Source organism: the organism of the source record quoted next, unplaced genomic scaffold (assembly GCF_019419815.1).
Source record: "Pyrus x bretschneideri cultivar Hongxiangsu unplaced genomic scaffold, Pyrus_bretschneideri_v1 Contig27, whole genome shotgun sequence".
NCBI classification, from domain to species: domain Eukaryota; kingdom Viridiplantae; phylum Streptophyta; class Magnoliopsida; order Rosales; family Rosaceae; genus Pyrus; species Pyrus x bretschneideri.
The window spans coordinates 3,923,160-3,940,266 of record NW_025999579.1 but is presented as its reverse complement, the minus strand read 5'-3'; the positions used below and the strand labels follow the sequence as shown (position 1 = coordinate 3,940,266).

Here is a 17,107-nt window from a genome sequence, read left to right as displayed (position 1 = left end):
TGCCGGCTGTTTCAATATTATTGGTTCACCTCAAAAATTCAGTATGTGGGGTCCTGACCGGTCAGGACCCAAGTATTATTCCAATTTTAGTTAGAGACAAAAGTCGGTTGACTAAATAGAAAATTAGAGTTTAAAAGCATGGGCTAACGCATGCAAGTTCACGTTACACAGACCAAAATTTTTTAGTTTAAACTGTTTATTAACAATTGATTTATGCATAAAAACGGGTAGATTTTAGAACAACGTAAGGTCTGACTTTTACAAAATTGCTTCAGTCACTAGGTGAAGATAGTGTGTAAAAAGATGGTGAATGGAAAACAAACACAAAATGCAAGTGGTTCACTTTAAGTTGAATTACGTCGTGAGTGTAGTGGATTTTTCATTAATAATGTAGAGCTTGCATGGTACTAAGGTTCATGTATAATCATCAATGGTAAGTTCTAATAATGGATTAAAAAAACTAAGATTATAAGAGGCTTAATTGTGGGTGAAAGATCTTTTTATAATTGAGGAGAGTTTCCTGTTTTTGTCATTGGTCGATGTGTGAATCTAAGAGTCTTATTCTAGTGTTGACAAGTGTCACGTTATATTAATCTCTCAGTTGGAGAGAAACTCATGTGTTTCATCAGTTGTGCCTTAGCATGAATAGTGATCAGTATTCGGCAGTTTCAGGATTGGTGAAGTATGGTGCAAACAATAATAATGATTGGCGAAGTATGTAGATTATTATTATTATTATTTTCGTATAATGGTGTTCAAGAAACGAAGCTTCTGATTAAGATTTTGCTTTTGTTCATTGGGAATATTTTAGCTCACCACTTTATTTATCACCGTTAGATGAGTTTAAATTTCGAGATATAGACACAAATATCAAAATTTAAATTCATCCAATGGTAATAAATAAGATGGTGAACAAAAATGCACCATTATTCATGAAGAATGGGACTTGGCTGCTGAAGAATCAGCAGCATTCCCTACTGATCACCAATCACGGCTAGACACGTGTCCAAATTGTTGATTTTTTAATCCAACTTGAACACGTGTCCAACCGTAATTGGTGATTAGCAGGGGGTGCTGCTGATTCTTTCAGCAGCCAAGTTCTATCCATTCATGAATCATGATTCTTTGAATTGTGAATGAACTTCTTTGAATATGATCTTATAATACTTCTTTCGTTTTTTAATGAAACATATTTTCCAACAACAAACATACGTGGCGTACATGACGTCGAGAAAATAAATAATTATTTTAATCAGAATTCATTAATGTATTAGAGAGATCTGATCTTAAACAATGTTTTAATACTAATGAAACTGCTTAGGTGTGGCGGTGAAGTAATTTCAGCAGTTTTATTTCTCAAGCAATTTGGTCACTTAAGCAATAAGTTAATACATAAATAATCAGTTTTATTTCACTAATCAAACTCTTGTTTGTGGCCGCAAATGGGTTTGACAAGTGGACCAACAACATTGCGCCAAATTGAACGCGTCTATTGTCTTTGCTTTGCAATAATTTTGGAGATTAGTATATTAATACGCGTTCATTGGATTTTGGTTTATCCTATAATTGTGATTGGGGTGTTAAAAAAATATATGTCTTTGATGTCATTCTCCATGGAAGGAGTAATTAGTCGATTTCCGATCAAGCGGTGCTATCGATTTATTAATATTATAGTATACGTTGTTGTTGATTATTATCATACTCTAGAATTTAGATTAACTGAGTTCTGATATATTATTTTGTCGATTACTTATATTATAAAATATATGTTAATAACATTTCACGGCAGTGTTAGGTTAGAAGAAGAAGAAACATTGAGAAAAACAAATCAATTTTATCTTATTTTTTATTTTATTTTTATAAAACACACTGTTACATTGACATATCAAAACAATTAAGTGTAACTATTTTTTACTAACTACATTTAGTTACAATCTGATCATCTCATCCAATGACTGTTATCCAATTTGACGTATGACTGTCACTGAAATTTTTCTCAAAAAAACATTATTGTCAAGCTGTGATTTGTTGCGAATAAAATTACTCTTATCTTTCACAGACATCTTTCACAGACAACTTCTTGCATCTGAGTTTGACCCTACTCCTATATTATAATATTTTAGAAAGAATCTCACTTCAAAAAGATGACATGGTTGGCTGCAATGGCAACAAAACCTGCCCTTTTCAGCCGGTTGTGGATGAGAAGGAATTCGAACCCCGACACCGTGGTGGTTCGTAACCACGTGTTCTAATCCTCTTAGCTACAGGCCCCACCCTGTCTACCCTGAATTTGTTCCTGGAAGTGCCCTAAAAAAGAAAGAATCCTTCCTCTCTGATATTAAAATTCGATAAATATTAAAATCCGATAAAGATGAAATTGGATTTTTTTTTTTTTTTTTTTTTTGTGGAAATCTATGGGTATATCCGATTTAATCTTCTTGTTCCTATACTTTCAACAACTTGGTACAAGATTGTAAATCTGTCTTGGTTATTTGTACTAATTTCACAAGAGAAACTCAAACAGTTTCTTTGGTTCACAATTTAAAAATGAACGCTGAATATCACTAAAATTTGAACGGATGAAACTTTTTGAAGCATTCCCATAAAACAGTACAACGTCTTTATGCTACCAGAAACTCGTCAACTTCTTTCGATTCCAGACAGACTTTGTGTATCTTTATAATTTGAAACCACGTAAATCGGAGCATATGGTTCGGTCTTCTACAACCATGCCGGATTCTTCAAAGGAGTGACAACAGCCTTCACCTGCAAGTAGTTATGAAGGCTGTAGATTCCCTTCTCTCTGCCTATTCCACTCATCTTGTATCCACCAAAAGGAATTGCAGCATCAAACACGTCGAAGCAATTCACCCAGACTGTCCCAGCCCTCAATGCCCGTGTCAAGTAGTTGGCGGTGTCAATGTTCTTGGTGAAAACTCCGGCAGCTAGACCATAGCGTGTTGCATTTGCCCTTCGGACCACTTCATCGAGCTCCCTGGTACAAAATGTGAAATTATTAGGCATGTCAAAACTATTCCAATGCAAGAACCTGATGCAGTGTGACAGTTTTAACTTACTTGAATTTCAAAATTGATTGCACTGGGCCGAAGATCTCATCCTTTGCTATCAACATATCATCCTGATTCAAATGTTCAGGAATCGTGTTACGCGAAATGATATTTCAAGTGTATGGGTTGAAGCGGCTAACTTTGGATGAAGAAATAATTTACCTTAACATTTGAGAAAACAGTAGGCTGGATGAAGTATCCCTTGGAGCCCAATCTTCCACCTCCACATTCAAGGGTAGCATCACTATCGATGCCGGCTCTTATGTATCTAAGGACCTTCTCAAACTGCTCATTGTCGATCTGTGAGTTGTCACAATGATTAGAAGCCTAACTTAAAAACTTAAATTCTTTATATCGCAGATGAGTACATGAAACGAAAAGAACATCGTTGAAATCACAAATATTTGAGTACCTGAGGGCCTTGTTCAACGCCCTTCTTAAAGGGATCGCCAACAACACGTTTCACAGCACGTGCCTTTGCTTTCTCTATGAACTCATCATACACACGCTCATGTACAAAAGTACGAGACCCCGCACAGCAACATTGCCCCTGCATGTCATCCAAGCATTCATTGACGATGTGTTCTGAACTTCTGATTGTACATAACCCGGCTTTGTGGAAAACTAATTGAACCAACCTGATTAAAGAAGAGAGCAAAGTGCGCAAGCTCCACAGCATGATCAATGTCAGCGTCTTCACATATAATGAACGGTGATTTCCCTCCGAGCTCTAATGTTACAGGCTTAAGATTGCTTCTTGCAGCCAATTCAAGAATAATCTTTCCAGTATCAGTTGATCCAGTGAAAGCTACCTGAAAAGGGACGCGGTAATGGTTTTAAGTAGCTGGCATATCCAGTGTACAGGGAGAGTGAAGGACAAATGTGCTCCAAAAATACCTTGTCCACATCCATATGACTGGCAAGAGCAGCACCAGCAGTTGGCCCATCTCCAGAAACTACGTTTAGAACACCCGGAGGAAGACCAGCCTGTCACAGAGGAAGCTGAGTATATTGAAAAATGAACTAGGACGGAAAAGAAATATAGAATGCACATACTTCATGTTGATGCAGAATAAAAATTTAATTAAACTATAGATTTATTTTTATATATTTCTCTTGGCACGTAGATGTGTACGAGCGAGGGAGAGTGAGGCGTCACAGGCCTACCTCTTGGAATAGCTTGGCCACATAGAGGGCAGTCAGAGGCGTCTGCTCAGCGCTCTTTAAGACAATCGTATTACCACAAGCCAGTGCAGGCCCAACTTTCCAGGCAAACATGAGTAGAGGAAAGTTCCATGGAATAATCTGTCCTGCAACACCGATTGGTTCATGCAGCGTTTGCACATGATAAGGTCCATCAGCCGGAACAGTTAGACCATGGATTTTGTCAGCCCATCCTGGATGATTTGAGGAATAAATTGTAAGTAAAAACAATGTAATGAATGAAAAAGCAAAACAAATCAGTTCATTTTAGTGTTCTAACCAGCATAGTAGTGAAATAGACGAGCCAACATTGGTAATTCGGCGGTCAGAGCTTGTTCATAAGGCTTCCCGTTATTCCATGTCTCTAGAGCTGCCAGCTCTTCACTGTTTTTCTCAACCAAATCAGCAAAGCGTAATAATATCCGTGATCTTTCCTGACAAAAAGAAAGAAAAAAAAAAGATGAAGTCTCAGTGAAAATGCAGATCAATATCTTTATATCCCTCGTATACTAATCCAGCAGCGAAAGCACAACAGAATAATGTACTTTAAAATCCACACCAATGCGATGTACAATAGTTCTTACATAAGCGCTCATCTTCGGCCACGGTCCCTCATCAAATGCCTTGCGAGCAGCAGCTACTGCCCGGTTAATATCTTCTGCATCACCCTCAGCCACATGAGCAATCACTTCTCCTGTACGAGGATCGTATGTTGGAAATGTTTTTCCTGGCAAACAAGAATTTCAAACATTAGCTCCATTACACTGTTTTTCTATCCGGCAGCCACATCCTTTTGCAAGTTCCAATTAGCCAAACACAAAGGCATCAAATGAAAATCTTTTGTTCAATGAAGAAAAGTATTACCTGACGCAGCGTCAACGAATTTCCCATTGATTAGGTGCTGAGTGTGACTAATTTGAACAGGTGGAATGATTAACTCCTCAGTTGCTACAGAAGTACTGCTAAACCTGCTAACACTTCTCCCTGCAGATCATAGGACGAATATTATTAGTCGTATTAAATCAAAGAAAATTAAAATCAAAATGCCATCCTTCATTTTTTTCGTTCTGTAAATCGTTAGTTGAGTCATGCGACAAGTATTTTTTGGTCATACTATTTCCACCACCCTCCAACACAAGAAGAAAGCCATAATTCAGAAATTCCACACACACACACACACACACAAAGAGAGAGACACCAAATCAAATGCAGAAATTCATATAGATCGTCGATTAGTTGCAGCTTGAATTAGTCGCAAATGTGGGTAAGTCAGTTGGTCACGGACAGTGTGCCCGTCACTTCAAATCCTCATATCGCTTTGTCAAAAAGCAAAACTAAATTTTACTCGAGTCGTCTCTCTTTTCCAAATTACTTGCATGATCTCAGTTGGGTTGCACATCAACCTTAAGCTTTTAGCATCATTTTTGTCATCAGGGGATCTTACATCACTAAATTTTCATTTCTGGGGGATTCAGCTAGCTTTTATAAAGATCCAAGATGCTAGTCATCTATGTAATCCACAAACAAAAAAAGTCAACGCCCCTTTTAATGCCGGATCAAACTAGGTTAACAACGGATTAAATTTGGAATCTGATGATCAGAGAGAGAGAATATCAGATCAAAACAGTAAAAGCATGTATGAAGATAAAAAAAACCATGGAATCAAAAGAAGAAAACCCAAGAAAGATTAACAGAAAAAGCGAAACAAAAGTAAAAAAGCGAAAAAGTAGAAAAGGCAAAGGTGGGAAGCAGGTGGCCACCTCGAGAGCGAACCAGAGAAGCTGCAGAACCAGAAGAAGAAGAAGAAGAAGAAGCGGCCGAGAGGGAGCGAGAGAGTAAGGAGGAGAGTCTCCGAGCTGCCATATCCACCCACAGAGCTTTAGCTGCTGAGAAGAATACCTCAAAACTCAAAAGCCTTATCTTTTGAGTTTTGATTCCAATATTATAGAAAAACAGAGTCTTGCGTGTTCTGCCTCAAAAGCTTCGAGGAAGACAAATAGCTCTCTCTCTCTCTCTCTCTCTCTCTCTCTCTCTCTCTCTGTGTAACCCACTGGATGGCAGTATGGCACGGACACAATGACGTTAGCATAACACCAAATTCCAAATGAATTTAAAAATTAAATATTATAAAATAGCAGAGAAAATTACTAAAAAGCTAAACGAATAAAGAGTATGCTGTGGATTTTCGGTTAAACTTTTATAATTTGTCAATTTTTTTAGGCATTAGGTTTTAAATTTTTTCATTCAATTTTTATTATGTATTTTAGTCACGTGCACGATATATAGCAATTGTTTGTTAAAAAAGAAAAATAATTTCTATTCCTAGTGTGGATATCCTTTTTTCTTCTTCTCTTATGTTAGTTCATTTCGTACACTTTTGTTTGAATTTTAGAATTTAAGGAAAATTTGACTAATTGTAAAAAGTTCATAAATGTAATTGGTTAAAATTCAAGTTCAGCGGAAAATTGACAGACACTTTAAGTTCGGAGGAAAAATCTGCCTAACCCTCTATCAACTAAACAAACCAGAAACTATCTATTCCATCAGAAAATAATAGATTATGATCTGATTCCTTCTCATCACCAACCCTATAATTTTATTGATATCTTTCCCACATCACATATTTTATGGGTCCAAACGTTATTAGCCTTACAAGCACTATTGTTCTCTTGGTTTCATCGTCATCATGGAGTATGTTTTTGAATGGAAAATAGATATCAACTTTTAAGTTGTGTTTAGATTTTTTTATGTCAGCGACACTAAATTTATATTATTCATTGAAGTGGATTCGAATTTAAATTTATATAGGGAACATAATATCTTAGCCAATTTGATAAAGCTTTAGGTATGCAAGGTGTTCAAATTAGTCGTAGAAGATGATTAGTCATGAATGAAACTTATCATTTCTAAACTCACAAAAAATAATAGGATTTATGTGTTAAAGAATACAAATCTCCCATTAGAGATTTACAAAATTAAACATGGTTTATATTGAATGGTTGAACTTCTGATTACAGAGAAAACTTTTGTGATAAAATTATTACACTTATTGCCTTGCGCATGTAGTAAAATACAAATTGTAAGACAATATTTGTGTTGCTAGTAGTGGGTTGATGGTTCAACTTTTTAAAAGATTAGCATTTAAAATTAAAATTTGAACATTATCATTAACTTAGACAATGTCTTGTCCCAACACCTTCGATTATTTTATATTAGCACATTTGAAAACGAAATCGGCCGCAATTGTGTCATCTTTTTAGGGCACGACACCTTAGCAATTAATACAATATAAGTATGGTTAAGTATCTTCAGCAATCTGACCGAATGGAAAAAATTCCTAATCTAAATTAACATGTAAAAACTAGGAACGCAATAAATTGAAAAAGAAAGTCTTAACAACCAAAGCAATTTACCATTTATAAAGGTGTTTAAAATGATTGCATCATGAGGAGATTTTTTTTTTTTTTAACAACATTATGAGGAGAATTAAATAGTCACAATTGATAAGGAATTACAAAAATAAGAAAAATAAAGTACCATATAAATGAAATGACAAGCATTTAAAGACTCATTTGACAGTGCTTTTAAAGTAACTTTTGATGAAAATATTTTTGAGACAATCCTTAATAAAAAATGCAAGTGAAACCTGAAAAAAAAACACTTAAAATGCTTCATATAAGAAGCAATAATTGGTACTTCTTGTAAAAAGTATTATAAGTACTTCTTGCAAAAAGTATTTTAAGTGCTTCTTACAAAAAGTACTTTAAATGCTTTTAAAACTCAATAATATTTTTTATAAAAATGGTTCCCGACAAACCCTAACTTGGTGTAAAAGGGGTGGTTGGTGGCATCTGTTAAGGTTAAACAAAAAGAGGAGGAAAATATTGGTCTAGCATCCAAAAATAAAGGACGTTCGAGAATAAACATGATTGTGCAGGCACCAAAATCCTTTACATAATGTAGTTCCAAAGAAAATGTCATTGTCATTTGGTGGGTAATGAGTGGGCATGGCAAAGTGGCAATGGTGAACGTCATTATCATCCTTCTTTTTTATTCGGTTTTTTAATTGAAAGAAACGAAATTTGAACTTTTCATATTTCTTAACCAATTAAGGCTAAATTAGTCTCTTTCTTTCCTTCATTGCTGTTAGTGTTTTCTTCGAGTTAATTTCTTATAAATCTTTGAGAAAAGCAAAACATGTAAGTTAGATAGTTGTTATATGGCGTTTTCAAAGTTTTAATGTACTAATATGACGAAAGACATTATGATCATCACATAAATCAAAGAAAATTATTAGGGAATTGTTATTAGCACTCCAAAATTCTCATTCTACACTCCTAACTTTCTATATTTAGAAAGAAAATACACTTGTGAGGAGTGTAGAATGAGTTTTTTAGTGCTAATAACACTTCCTAATTATTAAAGAGATCATAACTAAATACCACAACACTTCATTAATGCAACACAGAGTTAACCAAACTATATATACAGCAATAATAAGAAAAGGGGTCAAACAACTAGGGTTCCTCTTCAATCCACTGGACAAAATTCATCGTTCGTAGCGTAAATTGAGCTATTTTATGATCCACGCATTGTAGGATCTGGGTTGCAATGACAAGTGAAAACTCTTTAACTCCACCACGTTGCAGGATCTAGGACTCCATCAACACCAATAGCGGAGCCAAAATGGGGGCAATGAGATTCCTTGACCCCAATAACCTTATGGCCAAATCGAAAGGCCTAGTGTTAAATTTAAGATTGAAAAATGTTTTATTGATGTGCACAATGCTACAAATGGAAGCAGCTATTATATACATAAACATACAGCACGCATGCAATAATCAAATATAAAACAAAAGGCATCCTTGTTGCCCATGATGCAGCTGCCACGCCCATGATGTGCATCCACCACGTGCAAACCCTTGCTGACCAGGATGTGGTATCCACATACAACTATCCAAACTGTCTAGAATGTGCATCCACATGCTACATTCCTGCTGTCCACTTTGTACAACTTGAGTGATTTCTTTTCCTTTAACACTTAGAGCATTTTCGGTGCAGCTTGAGTGATTTCTTTTCCTTTAACACCTAGAGCCTTTTCGGTGCCGACAGCCCCAAACAAGAAGAAGAAGAAGAAGAAAGAGTTGCTACTCCATTTGTTAGCTATCACTCCATCAGCGCCTCTTCTCCTCCTGCTAAATATTCCCACCACCGTGACTACTAGTCCACTGCTACTCTCATTCACTTTTCCCACATTTCCCCTATTTTAATTTTAGCCTATAAAAAAACATCTAATCTTAACCAATTCAATCATTTTAGCATTTTCTCAACGATTTCCCAAATCGGACTTTTGTTTTTGAGTGCTTCATTTGTCTCCAATTCAATCTATCAAAGGTACTTGTTGTTTCCCTTCCGGCCACTCTTTTCTTTGTTTCCTCATTTGTATTCAATGGTCATTCTTTTATTTCGGCTTAATTCACATAAATAATACCGAAAAGAAGTGTGATTTGTTGCTCAAAGAAGGTGACATACTTGGTGTGGCCAAAAGGATACTATCAAAGACGAGAGCGCTTTTCTCAGGAGAGCCATCCATGACCCTCAAGGTAATGACAAACAAAACATTAAGGCAGTGTTTGAATTCGAAATCGCTTGCCTTGCGTGATTAGTAACGGAAGCTCAACTTTTGACCCCATTACTTATCTTAAATTTTTGACTTAGCCACTGATCAACACCGTTACACTACACTCTTCATTTGAAGCAAGTGCATTTACCACCAGGACATCCCATAGCGTAAGGCACCAAAAAAAAAATGAAGTAACATAAATTTTATCACTAGGCCAAAAGCAATGTCTTTGTAAGTTACAACACCACCGAGAAGTAGTTGGACTGCGGCGGAGGATGAGAAGGTCATCACCACCAAGTAGTAGGGCTGCGGGGATTCGAGATCTTAGTAGAATGACTAATGAATAAGTGATGGATCTATACATATCTCTATAAGTATTTTCAGGCTGTAATTGCAGTGAACTATCAATGAAACTTATATTTTAATTATGTGTTGTATTGTTACGTTTACATAATAAGTAGTTTGATTTTTTCTTATTCCGACCACACGTTAGTGAGCGCTAACTGTTTAGTACAAATCTTACCTAGTTAATGAATTGAGATCATTTCCAAATCTCTGCGTGGGAGTCGGCAGACTGAAAGATCCAGACCATTCATTTAAAATCTATAGCTCCTATTTGCCCATCTCACTTACTCACCTCATACAAACTAAGAGCTCGAATCTCTCTCTCATCCCTTTGAACTGCCCAAATTTTTTGGTCTGCGGGCTCTGAACTTGGAAATCTTGAGAGGATCTCGATTCCTAGTTAATCAACCATATTTATAATTTTGTCTGAGACATGTTTCCGCATCTAATGTAGTTTTGCTCATAGACAACTACGTTCAGATTTCGAGGTTAATCATTCAGGCCCTGTTTGGCAGATCGGATAAAGGATCGAATATGATTAGTTATACGGACTCGGGTGTTTGACGTTCACTCGTACTAAGTAAGCGCCGGATTAATTTAACCGGTCGGATAGGATAACACGGTATACACCCGCTTAATAAAACCAACCAAAATGCCCAGATTATTTAGTCGGGGAAGAAGAATATGGGAGAGAAAGGAAGGGAGTTTGGGGGGTGTGGCGGAGAGAGCTGGGGAACAATTATTTGGGATTCTTCTGCAGTCAGGGAAGAAGAAGGGAGAGAGAGGGAGGGTGTTTGGGGGGTGCGGAGAGATCTGGGAACAAAAAAATGATTTCACTTTTTTAAATTTTTTTTTTTTTTTTTTTTAAGTTTGATTCCTCCTATCTAGTATAATACCAAACACAATATAAATAATACGGTCACTAGTCCGATACTGCACCAAACACCCGACTAATTTAGTCAGTACTATCAGGTGGCTATATATTCTATCCGACATAAATAGTCAGTACAGTCTGAACTGCCAAATGAGGCCTCAGTGTGTTATTCATGATCTTTTATGAGATGTAATTTCAAATTCATTGTCAGAAGATACTCCAACTGTGCGTGTGTATCTATGTAATGGCACTTTAAGGAAATAGATTTTCATTTTTCTTTTAAAATGTGGGATTAGTTGTGGAACTTATTATACATCAAACTTCAAATATTTGAATCGACTATTTTGTAAGTCTCAATCCATAGATTATCCTTAAAAAAAATTTAATTCAATCCGAAACCATTTGCCTATTTAATTATCACAATGAAATTTTATTGTTTCTTATAAAACATAAGTGTTCGTCAATTCCTTTCAACTCAATTACATGTCTCAAATATTTATAATTTGGCTAATATTTTGTAAAAATGTCTTAGTGTACATAATATTGTTTGTTAAAATAAAAGAAAATTTGTAAGAATGATCTAAGAGGTGCAATTTAAAAATGAACAATTCAGATCGTTAAAATTCAATATAATATGAATCCACATCTAATCCCCATATTTTATAAATAGAATCTCTTTCCTCTTATGTGTACATGTTAGTGTGTGATACTTTTTTTATCTTTTCCATTTTTTATTGAACCCTAATTTTAGGATCAGGATCCTCTGCTAATCTAAGGATGAGGATCCTCCTGATCAAGGAATGTGGGTCGTTGGATGAAAATTCAATGGTTATAATTATAATAATTTTAAACGGACCCCCTGTTTGTAGCCGTTAGATTTTCATCTAACGGCCCACACTTCTTGATCAGGAGGATTCTTATCCTTAGATCAGAAGAGGATCCTGATCCAACAAACACTTGTTCCATGTCAAATCTTTCCCTAATTTCAAAGACAGTGTCCATCTTTATTTCAATAGGATTTGGATCCTCTCCTGAGCTAAGGGAGAGAATCCTCCTCATCAATCATAGTGGGCCGTTTGATTTTTATCCAACGACTACAATTATTATAACTTTAAAGGATCTTCTTATTTATAGCTATTGGATAAAAATCTAACGATTCAGGATGATTGATAAGAATGATCCTTTGTATTATCTCAGAAGAGGATCCAAGTCCATTTCAATAAGAGATGGGGACTCAGAACCAAGTGAGGGAGGAGTCAGCAGGCCCCCTCTTCCTCCTCCAAAGACCTTTTCTTTTCGTATGTGTATGAATCTGAGAGAGAGAGAGAGAGAGAGATAGAGTCTTATTCTTGGTTGAGATCCGAGCTATACAGAGTGTCACTTTTTTTTTATTTTTTTATTTTTAACCGGGTTAAAAAAAGATGTAGATAGCATATCTTATTTTACTTTTCACATACCTTTTCATAATTTTTGTTCGTTAATCTCCTTCAATTCATTTCATCTAACGGTCAAAAATTTAAAAAATATGTATAAAGTGGAATATGATGTATTGATATCATATTCCTAAAAAATCGCGTCACAATCTCGATGGCAGCGTTTACACTTTACGCCCCTGCTTTGTCGGTTTTGTGATTATATTTGTTTGCCGCGGTGCTTTTTTCATCTCGATGGCGGTGTGTCAACCCCGTAATTGACAACGTGTTCGGGCCACTCCAAATTTTGTCAAATATTCATGAGACCCACACAGTTGGGTTTGCAACATGGTTCTTTCTGGTCCACCTCTTTTGGTGAAGAAGTTTTTAATTAAGATAGGAATATGGATAGTGTATTATGTATTTTTATATAAATGGTAAGAAATTTTACTTTTTAAGTTATTAAATTTTTAACATATATATTTTACTATTTATATAATAACACGTAATATATTATCTTGTGTGTCGATAACATTGAAAAATCTATGTTTTTGGCGGTCCATCTCTTTGGAGCAATCTTAGTGGTCCATCTCTTTGGAACCACCTTTGAGTTTACTTGGATTTTCTTTGCTCTCCGGTCAATATCAATGGAACTCTCCTTTTGAGAAATCACTGTTGTATTTCTATATATTTTGTTTTTGTGCTTAATTGTTTTCTTTACATTTTGTTTTGCCCCTGAGGATGGCTGCCTTCGCTGAAGAACACTATCAAACTCTGGTTGTAGTGGACTGACCCACTGGTCAATCACTACTCGTCTATCTATCTTGTTTAATCCATTGCATATTTCCTTACATTTTAGAAACTGGTAAATGATGACAATATATAGTAATACAAACTATATATATATATATATATATATATATATGTTTAACTGGTCACTCTATTTGGTATGTATTGTGGCAAAAATCAAAGGATTCTGATTATTATATACTCAACTAATCTGCTGAAAAATCAGGTTCATCTGGCTTGAACAGTTTTTTGGGCATACTAGAGCTGGTTTCATCATGTTGAATAACTGATGCCACCTTCTGAATCCCTCTTCTGGTGGTTGCAGCAAATTTGGAAGCCAATATCGCCGGCCCAAGGGGAATATTCTGCTGCCTATTCGCCTCGGACGATGACCTCTCGGCACCTCCTATACCATCATAATCTCTACTAGTTCCTACTCTAGATTCATTGCCATTGCCAAGCTCTTCTTGCTCCAAAACATGTGCGTAATAGTACTCCTCCTCTATTGCCAACTCCATTGCCAACTTTCTCTTCCTAAACCTCCTCCAAGCAACTTGTATAAAGCAAGCCCCCCAAGTTCTCCACTGGTGTGAATAGTACCGAAAAGCATGCTGCAGTCTTTTGCTGTGAAGGCGCTTGAATTGAGTGGCAACGAACTTGAGGTCTTCAGCTCTCAGAGCAAATGCCTCAACTTCGGTTAGGGACCTCACCGTACGCGTCGAGCATGGAAGGTTGAGGCTTGATGTAGGCATCAAGGCCCATGTGAGCAACTCTTCGCCGCAGAAATCGCCCGCCCTGAGGGTAGTTGAGTTGTAGAACCCTGTCCTTCCACCATCAGTTGTGGAGCTCTCAAGTTGCCCTCTGATGATGAAAAGCATCTCATTCACAGGATCACCTTCCCTGATGATGTAAGTGTTCCTGGTATTCAAGGATGACTCGAGACGTTCACATATGGCGTCTAGAAGCTGATCGTCCATTTGTGCGAAAAAGGGTACCTGAGAATTGAAGAAATTATACCACCAGTAAACGATCGGTGCCAACAACTTATAAACTCAGCTGCATTGCGCTTATCAGCAAGTGTCAGCATGTGACCAATGGTTTACATTGACAGTCTCCCAAACATAATGCTTACACGGCGAACAAGGGCAAGGCATAAATGCCTTTGGATCTGGCGGCGGAGATCCGCAGGCAAGGATTGCAAAATGTTTTTCTCATCTACACCTCTTGTGGCAATCCACTTATATTGAACAAACCGACGAACACGCTCTTGCAGTTCCGCAGGGAGCTGACGGTGCCTCATCCACTCCTCTGTGTCTCTCCTTTTTACCCGCCATTCTTCAAGTCTAATCGTTGCAGATTGCAGGTAGGTCTTGAAGAAATCAGAAAATTTATAAAAATAAGTAACAATGTATCAAAAATTCAACCATGTGAAGGAAAAATTAGACCTAGATCAATAAATTAAGACATTTTCTTGTATGTAGTAGATGCCTTGAGCAAATTATACCTGCATCTGGCTCATGAGATGTGAGAAGAGAACTAGACCAAGAACGGCAATGAGAATGCAAAATGAGGTTTCACTGATAAAAGTGCTTGTCTTAATATCTTGTCCGTATGAACTGCGTATCGCGAAATGAGTACGAGATATGAATTAGCACAAATAGCTTGCTTAATTTTTAACTGTTTTCATTCCTTGACGGACAAGTAACTATTATTATATGATCCAAATGTAACAGAAGAAAAATGCATTTTGGCTTGAGCTAGTAACAGCAAAGCATACCATAAATTTCTCATACCCCACCAAAGGCAGTAGAAATATTTTTCAATGATGTATGCAGAAGCAACCTCATTAGTGAAAGCCTCCGCAAACATTCCAAACTCAAATTCGTCCTTACCAGCTGCATCACAACTAGTCTGAACTTTTGTGATTTGCAGCCAAAGTTTTCGTTCGGGGTTATCGGCACTGCCACAATCAAGAAACGAAATTTTACAGGATGGAGAATGTGTTTTATTCACCTCCTTTTTACATTCTCCCGTCCAGCATTCGTACTGCCGTCTAATGGACAGCACATACCATGAAGCTCCAACAATCTGCACTGAAGAACAACAACCATCCTAACAATCAAGCCAAATAAATAAGGCACGGTATAGTAAATCCCTGGATCAATTATTATTATCTCGCATTTTATGTTGTCAGACCACCAATTTGGCACCACATATTCGAAGAAGAGCTTATCGAAACAATGATATCAAAATCAACAGCCTAACAACGTAAGATGTCACTGTCAAATTGTAAGTACGTATTAATAATTGAACGGAAACAAAATGGGATACAAACACACACATAGATATAACTAGCTAGCTAGGTTCTTACATGTGCAATTAGACAAAACAGAATGAGATTGTAAGCTGCCCCTGACCAAGCAGTCTTGGCTACAACGCCGGTCGATTTAGTAATTCGTCGGTTGAGAGGGAAAAGTTGAATAAATCGAGGAATATATTGAATGAGCACAATTAAAGAAAGGGTATGATTAGCATGAGCAGCTGTTCGGTTTTTCACTGCTGGAATGACAAACCAAATCACAATCTGCAAAAACACAACAAAACAAAAATAAATCATATATATTCTATAAGTGATGGTATTCGTTGGACACTGCTTTGTTAAAAACACAAAAGTAAAAATTAATCCAAATTTGTAGGGGAAATGTACTCCAAATTTGTAGGGGAAATGATTCCCTCACACATGTTTTCTTATTTTGCACTCCACCTTTTGTTTATGTCGTTTGATTTTCCTTTGATTTATTTAATCAACAACTACAAAAAACGTGAGAAAAAGAGTGTGTAGAAATCATTGTTGAGTAAATACCTGTGGGAGTGGTAGGGAGGCGGCAAGATCGATAGAGAAGTCGCCCTTGAGGTAGCGGATGGCGATAGCCCTGGGGTCCTTAACGAGCTGGCCCCGCCCAAAAACCCTAGAACCTGGATCGATATAAGCAATTCGAAACTTGATTAGGATATGGATAATGTAGAAGAAGTCGGCAACCGTACGGAGAAAGGTGACCAAGATGCCAAGGCCCATGTCGATCTGCATGCAAGCAACTTGGTCGCTGGCCGTGGTGGGCAAGAAGAAATAGAGGGGGTCGAGGAAGAGGCCGACGATGCATATGACAAAGAAGATGTGGTTCCATTGGGTCACGCGTTCGGATCCTGGGTCGAGGATCTGGTACCACCACGGGATCTTCTTGCTGAGGGAAAATGGGGTCGAAAAGTTGCGGAAGCGAGCCGAGGCTGCGGCATATGGCTGGAAGCTGTGCATCATCTCTGGGCGTTTTGAGATTTAGCCACGAGGCAGAGACATATTAGTTTCAGAGATTTGTGGGGGAAGAAAGAAGAAGAAGAACCAGAAGAAGAAGAAGAAGAGAGGAAGGGCTGAGGTTTCGGGCTTTCATGACCGTTGCATGAACGGGAAAAACGCGCCAAATGTTCATTACTTTTCATTTTGTTTTTTTTTTAATTAAAAAAAAAAAAAAAAAAAAAAAAAAACCACTTGAGTTGAATGAAGACTTAAAAACTTTTATTATCTCTTTCTGGCACAATCAGCATGGGTTTAATGATTGCCCATGATTCTAACAGCTTCAAAATCTTTATGTATATTTGTTCATATATTTGTATTTAACCCGTATAAACAACTATGACAAATCAAAATACAAATTTCTCTTTTTTCTTTTATCGTCCATATCTTCCTTTTCTCTTGTCTTCTATCGTCCATATCTTCCCTTTTCTTCTATAGTATTGT

The 17,107-nt window shown here is 36.8% G+C and overlaps 2 protein-coding genes across 2 annotated transcripts; both read right to left on the bottom strand.

The window, feature by feature from the left end:
• Positions 1-2,545: 2,545 nt before the first annotated feature.
• Positions 2,546-6,288, bottom strand: LOC125478983 (aldehyde dehydrogenase family 2 member B4, mitochondrial-like). The gene is made up of 11 exons (XM_048587929.1): positions 6,032-6,288; positions 5,136-5,255; positions 4,856-4,998; positions 4,552-4,705; positions 4,236-4,465; positions 3,966-4,055; positions 3,707-3,880; positions 3,481-3,618; positions 3,231-3,368; positions 3,078-3,139; positions 2,546-2,995 (listed from the first exon to the last, which is right to left on the bottom strand). The coding sequence occupies exons 1-11, from the start codon at positions 6,132-6,134 to the stop codon at positions 2,722-2,724; spliced, it is 1,626 nt and encodes a 541-aa protein (XP_048443886.1). The 5' UTR covers positions 6,135-6,288; the 3' UTR covers positions 2,546-2,721.
• A 7,183-nt stretch (positions 6,289-13,471) lies between these two features.
• LOC125479046 (probable cyclic nucleotide-gated ion channel 16) lies at positions 13,472-16,685 on the bottom strand. Its single transcript, XM_048588064.1, has 6 exons — positions 16,178-16,685; positions 15,686-15,898; positions 15,092-15,402; positions 14,819-14,930; positions 14,447-14,683; positions 13,472-14,309 (listed from the first exon to the last, which is right to left on the bottom strand). The coding sequence occupies exons 1-6, from the start codon at positions 16,628-16,630 to the stop codon at positions 13,521-13,523; spliced, it is 2,115 nt and encodes a 704-aa protein (XP_048444021.1). The 5' UTR covers positions 16,631-16,685; the 3' UTR covers positions 13,472-13,520.
• Positions 16,686-17,107: the final 422 nt, after the last annotated feature.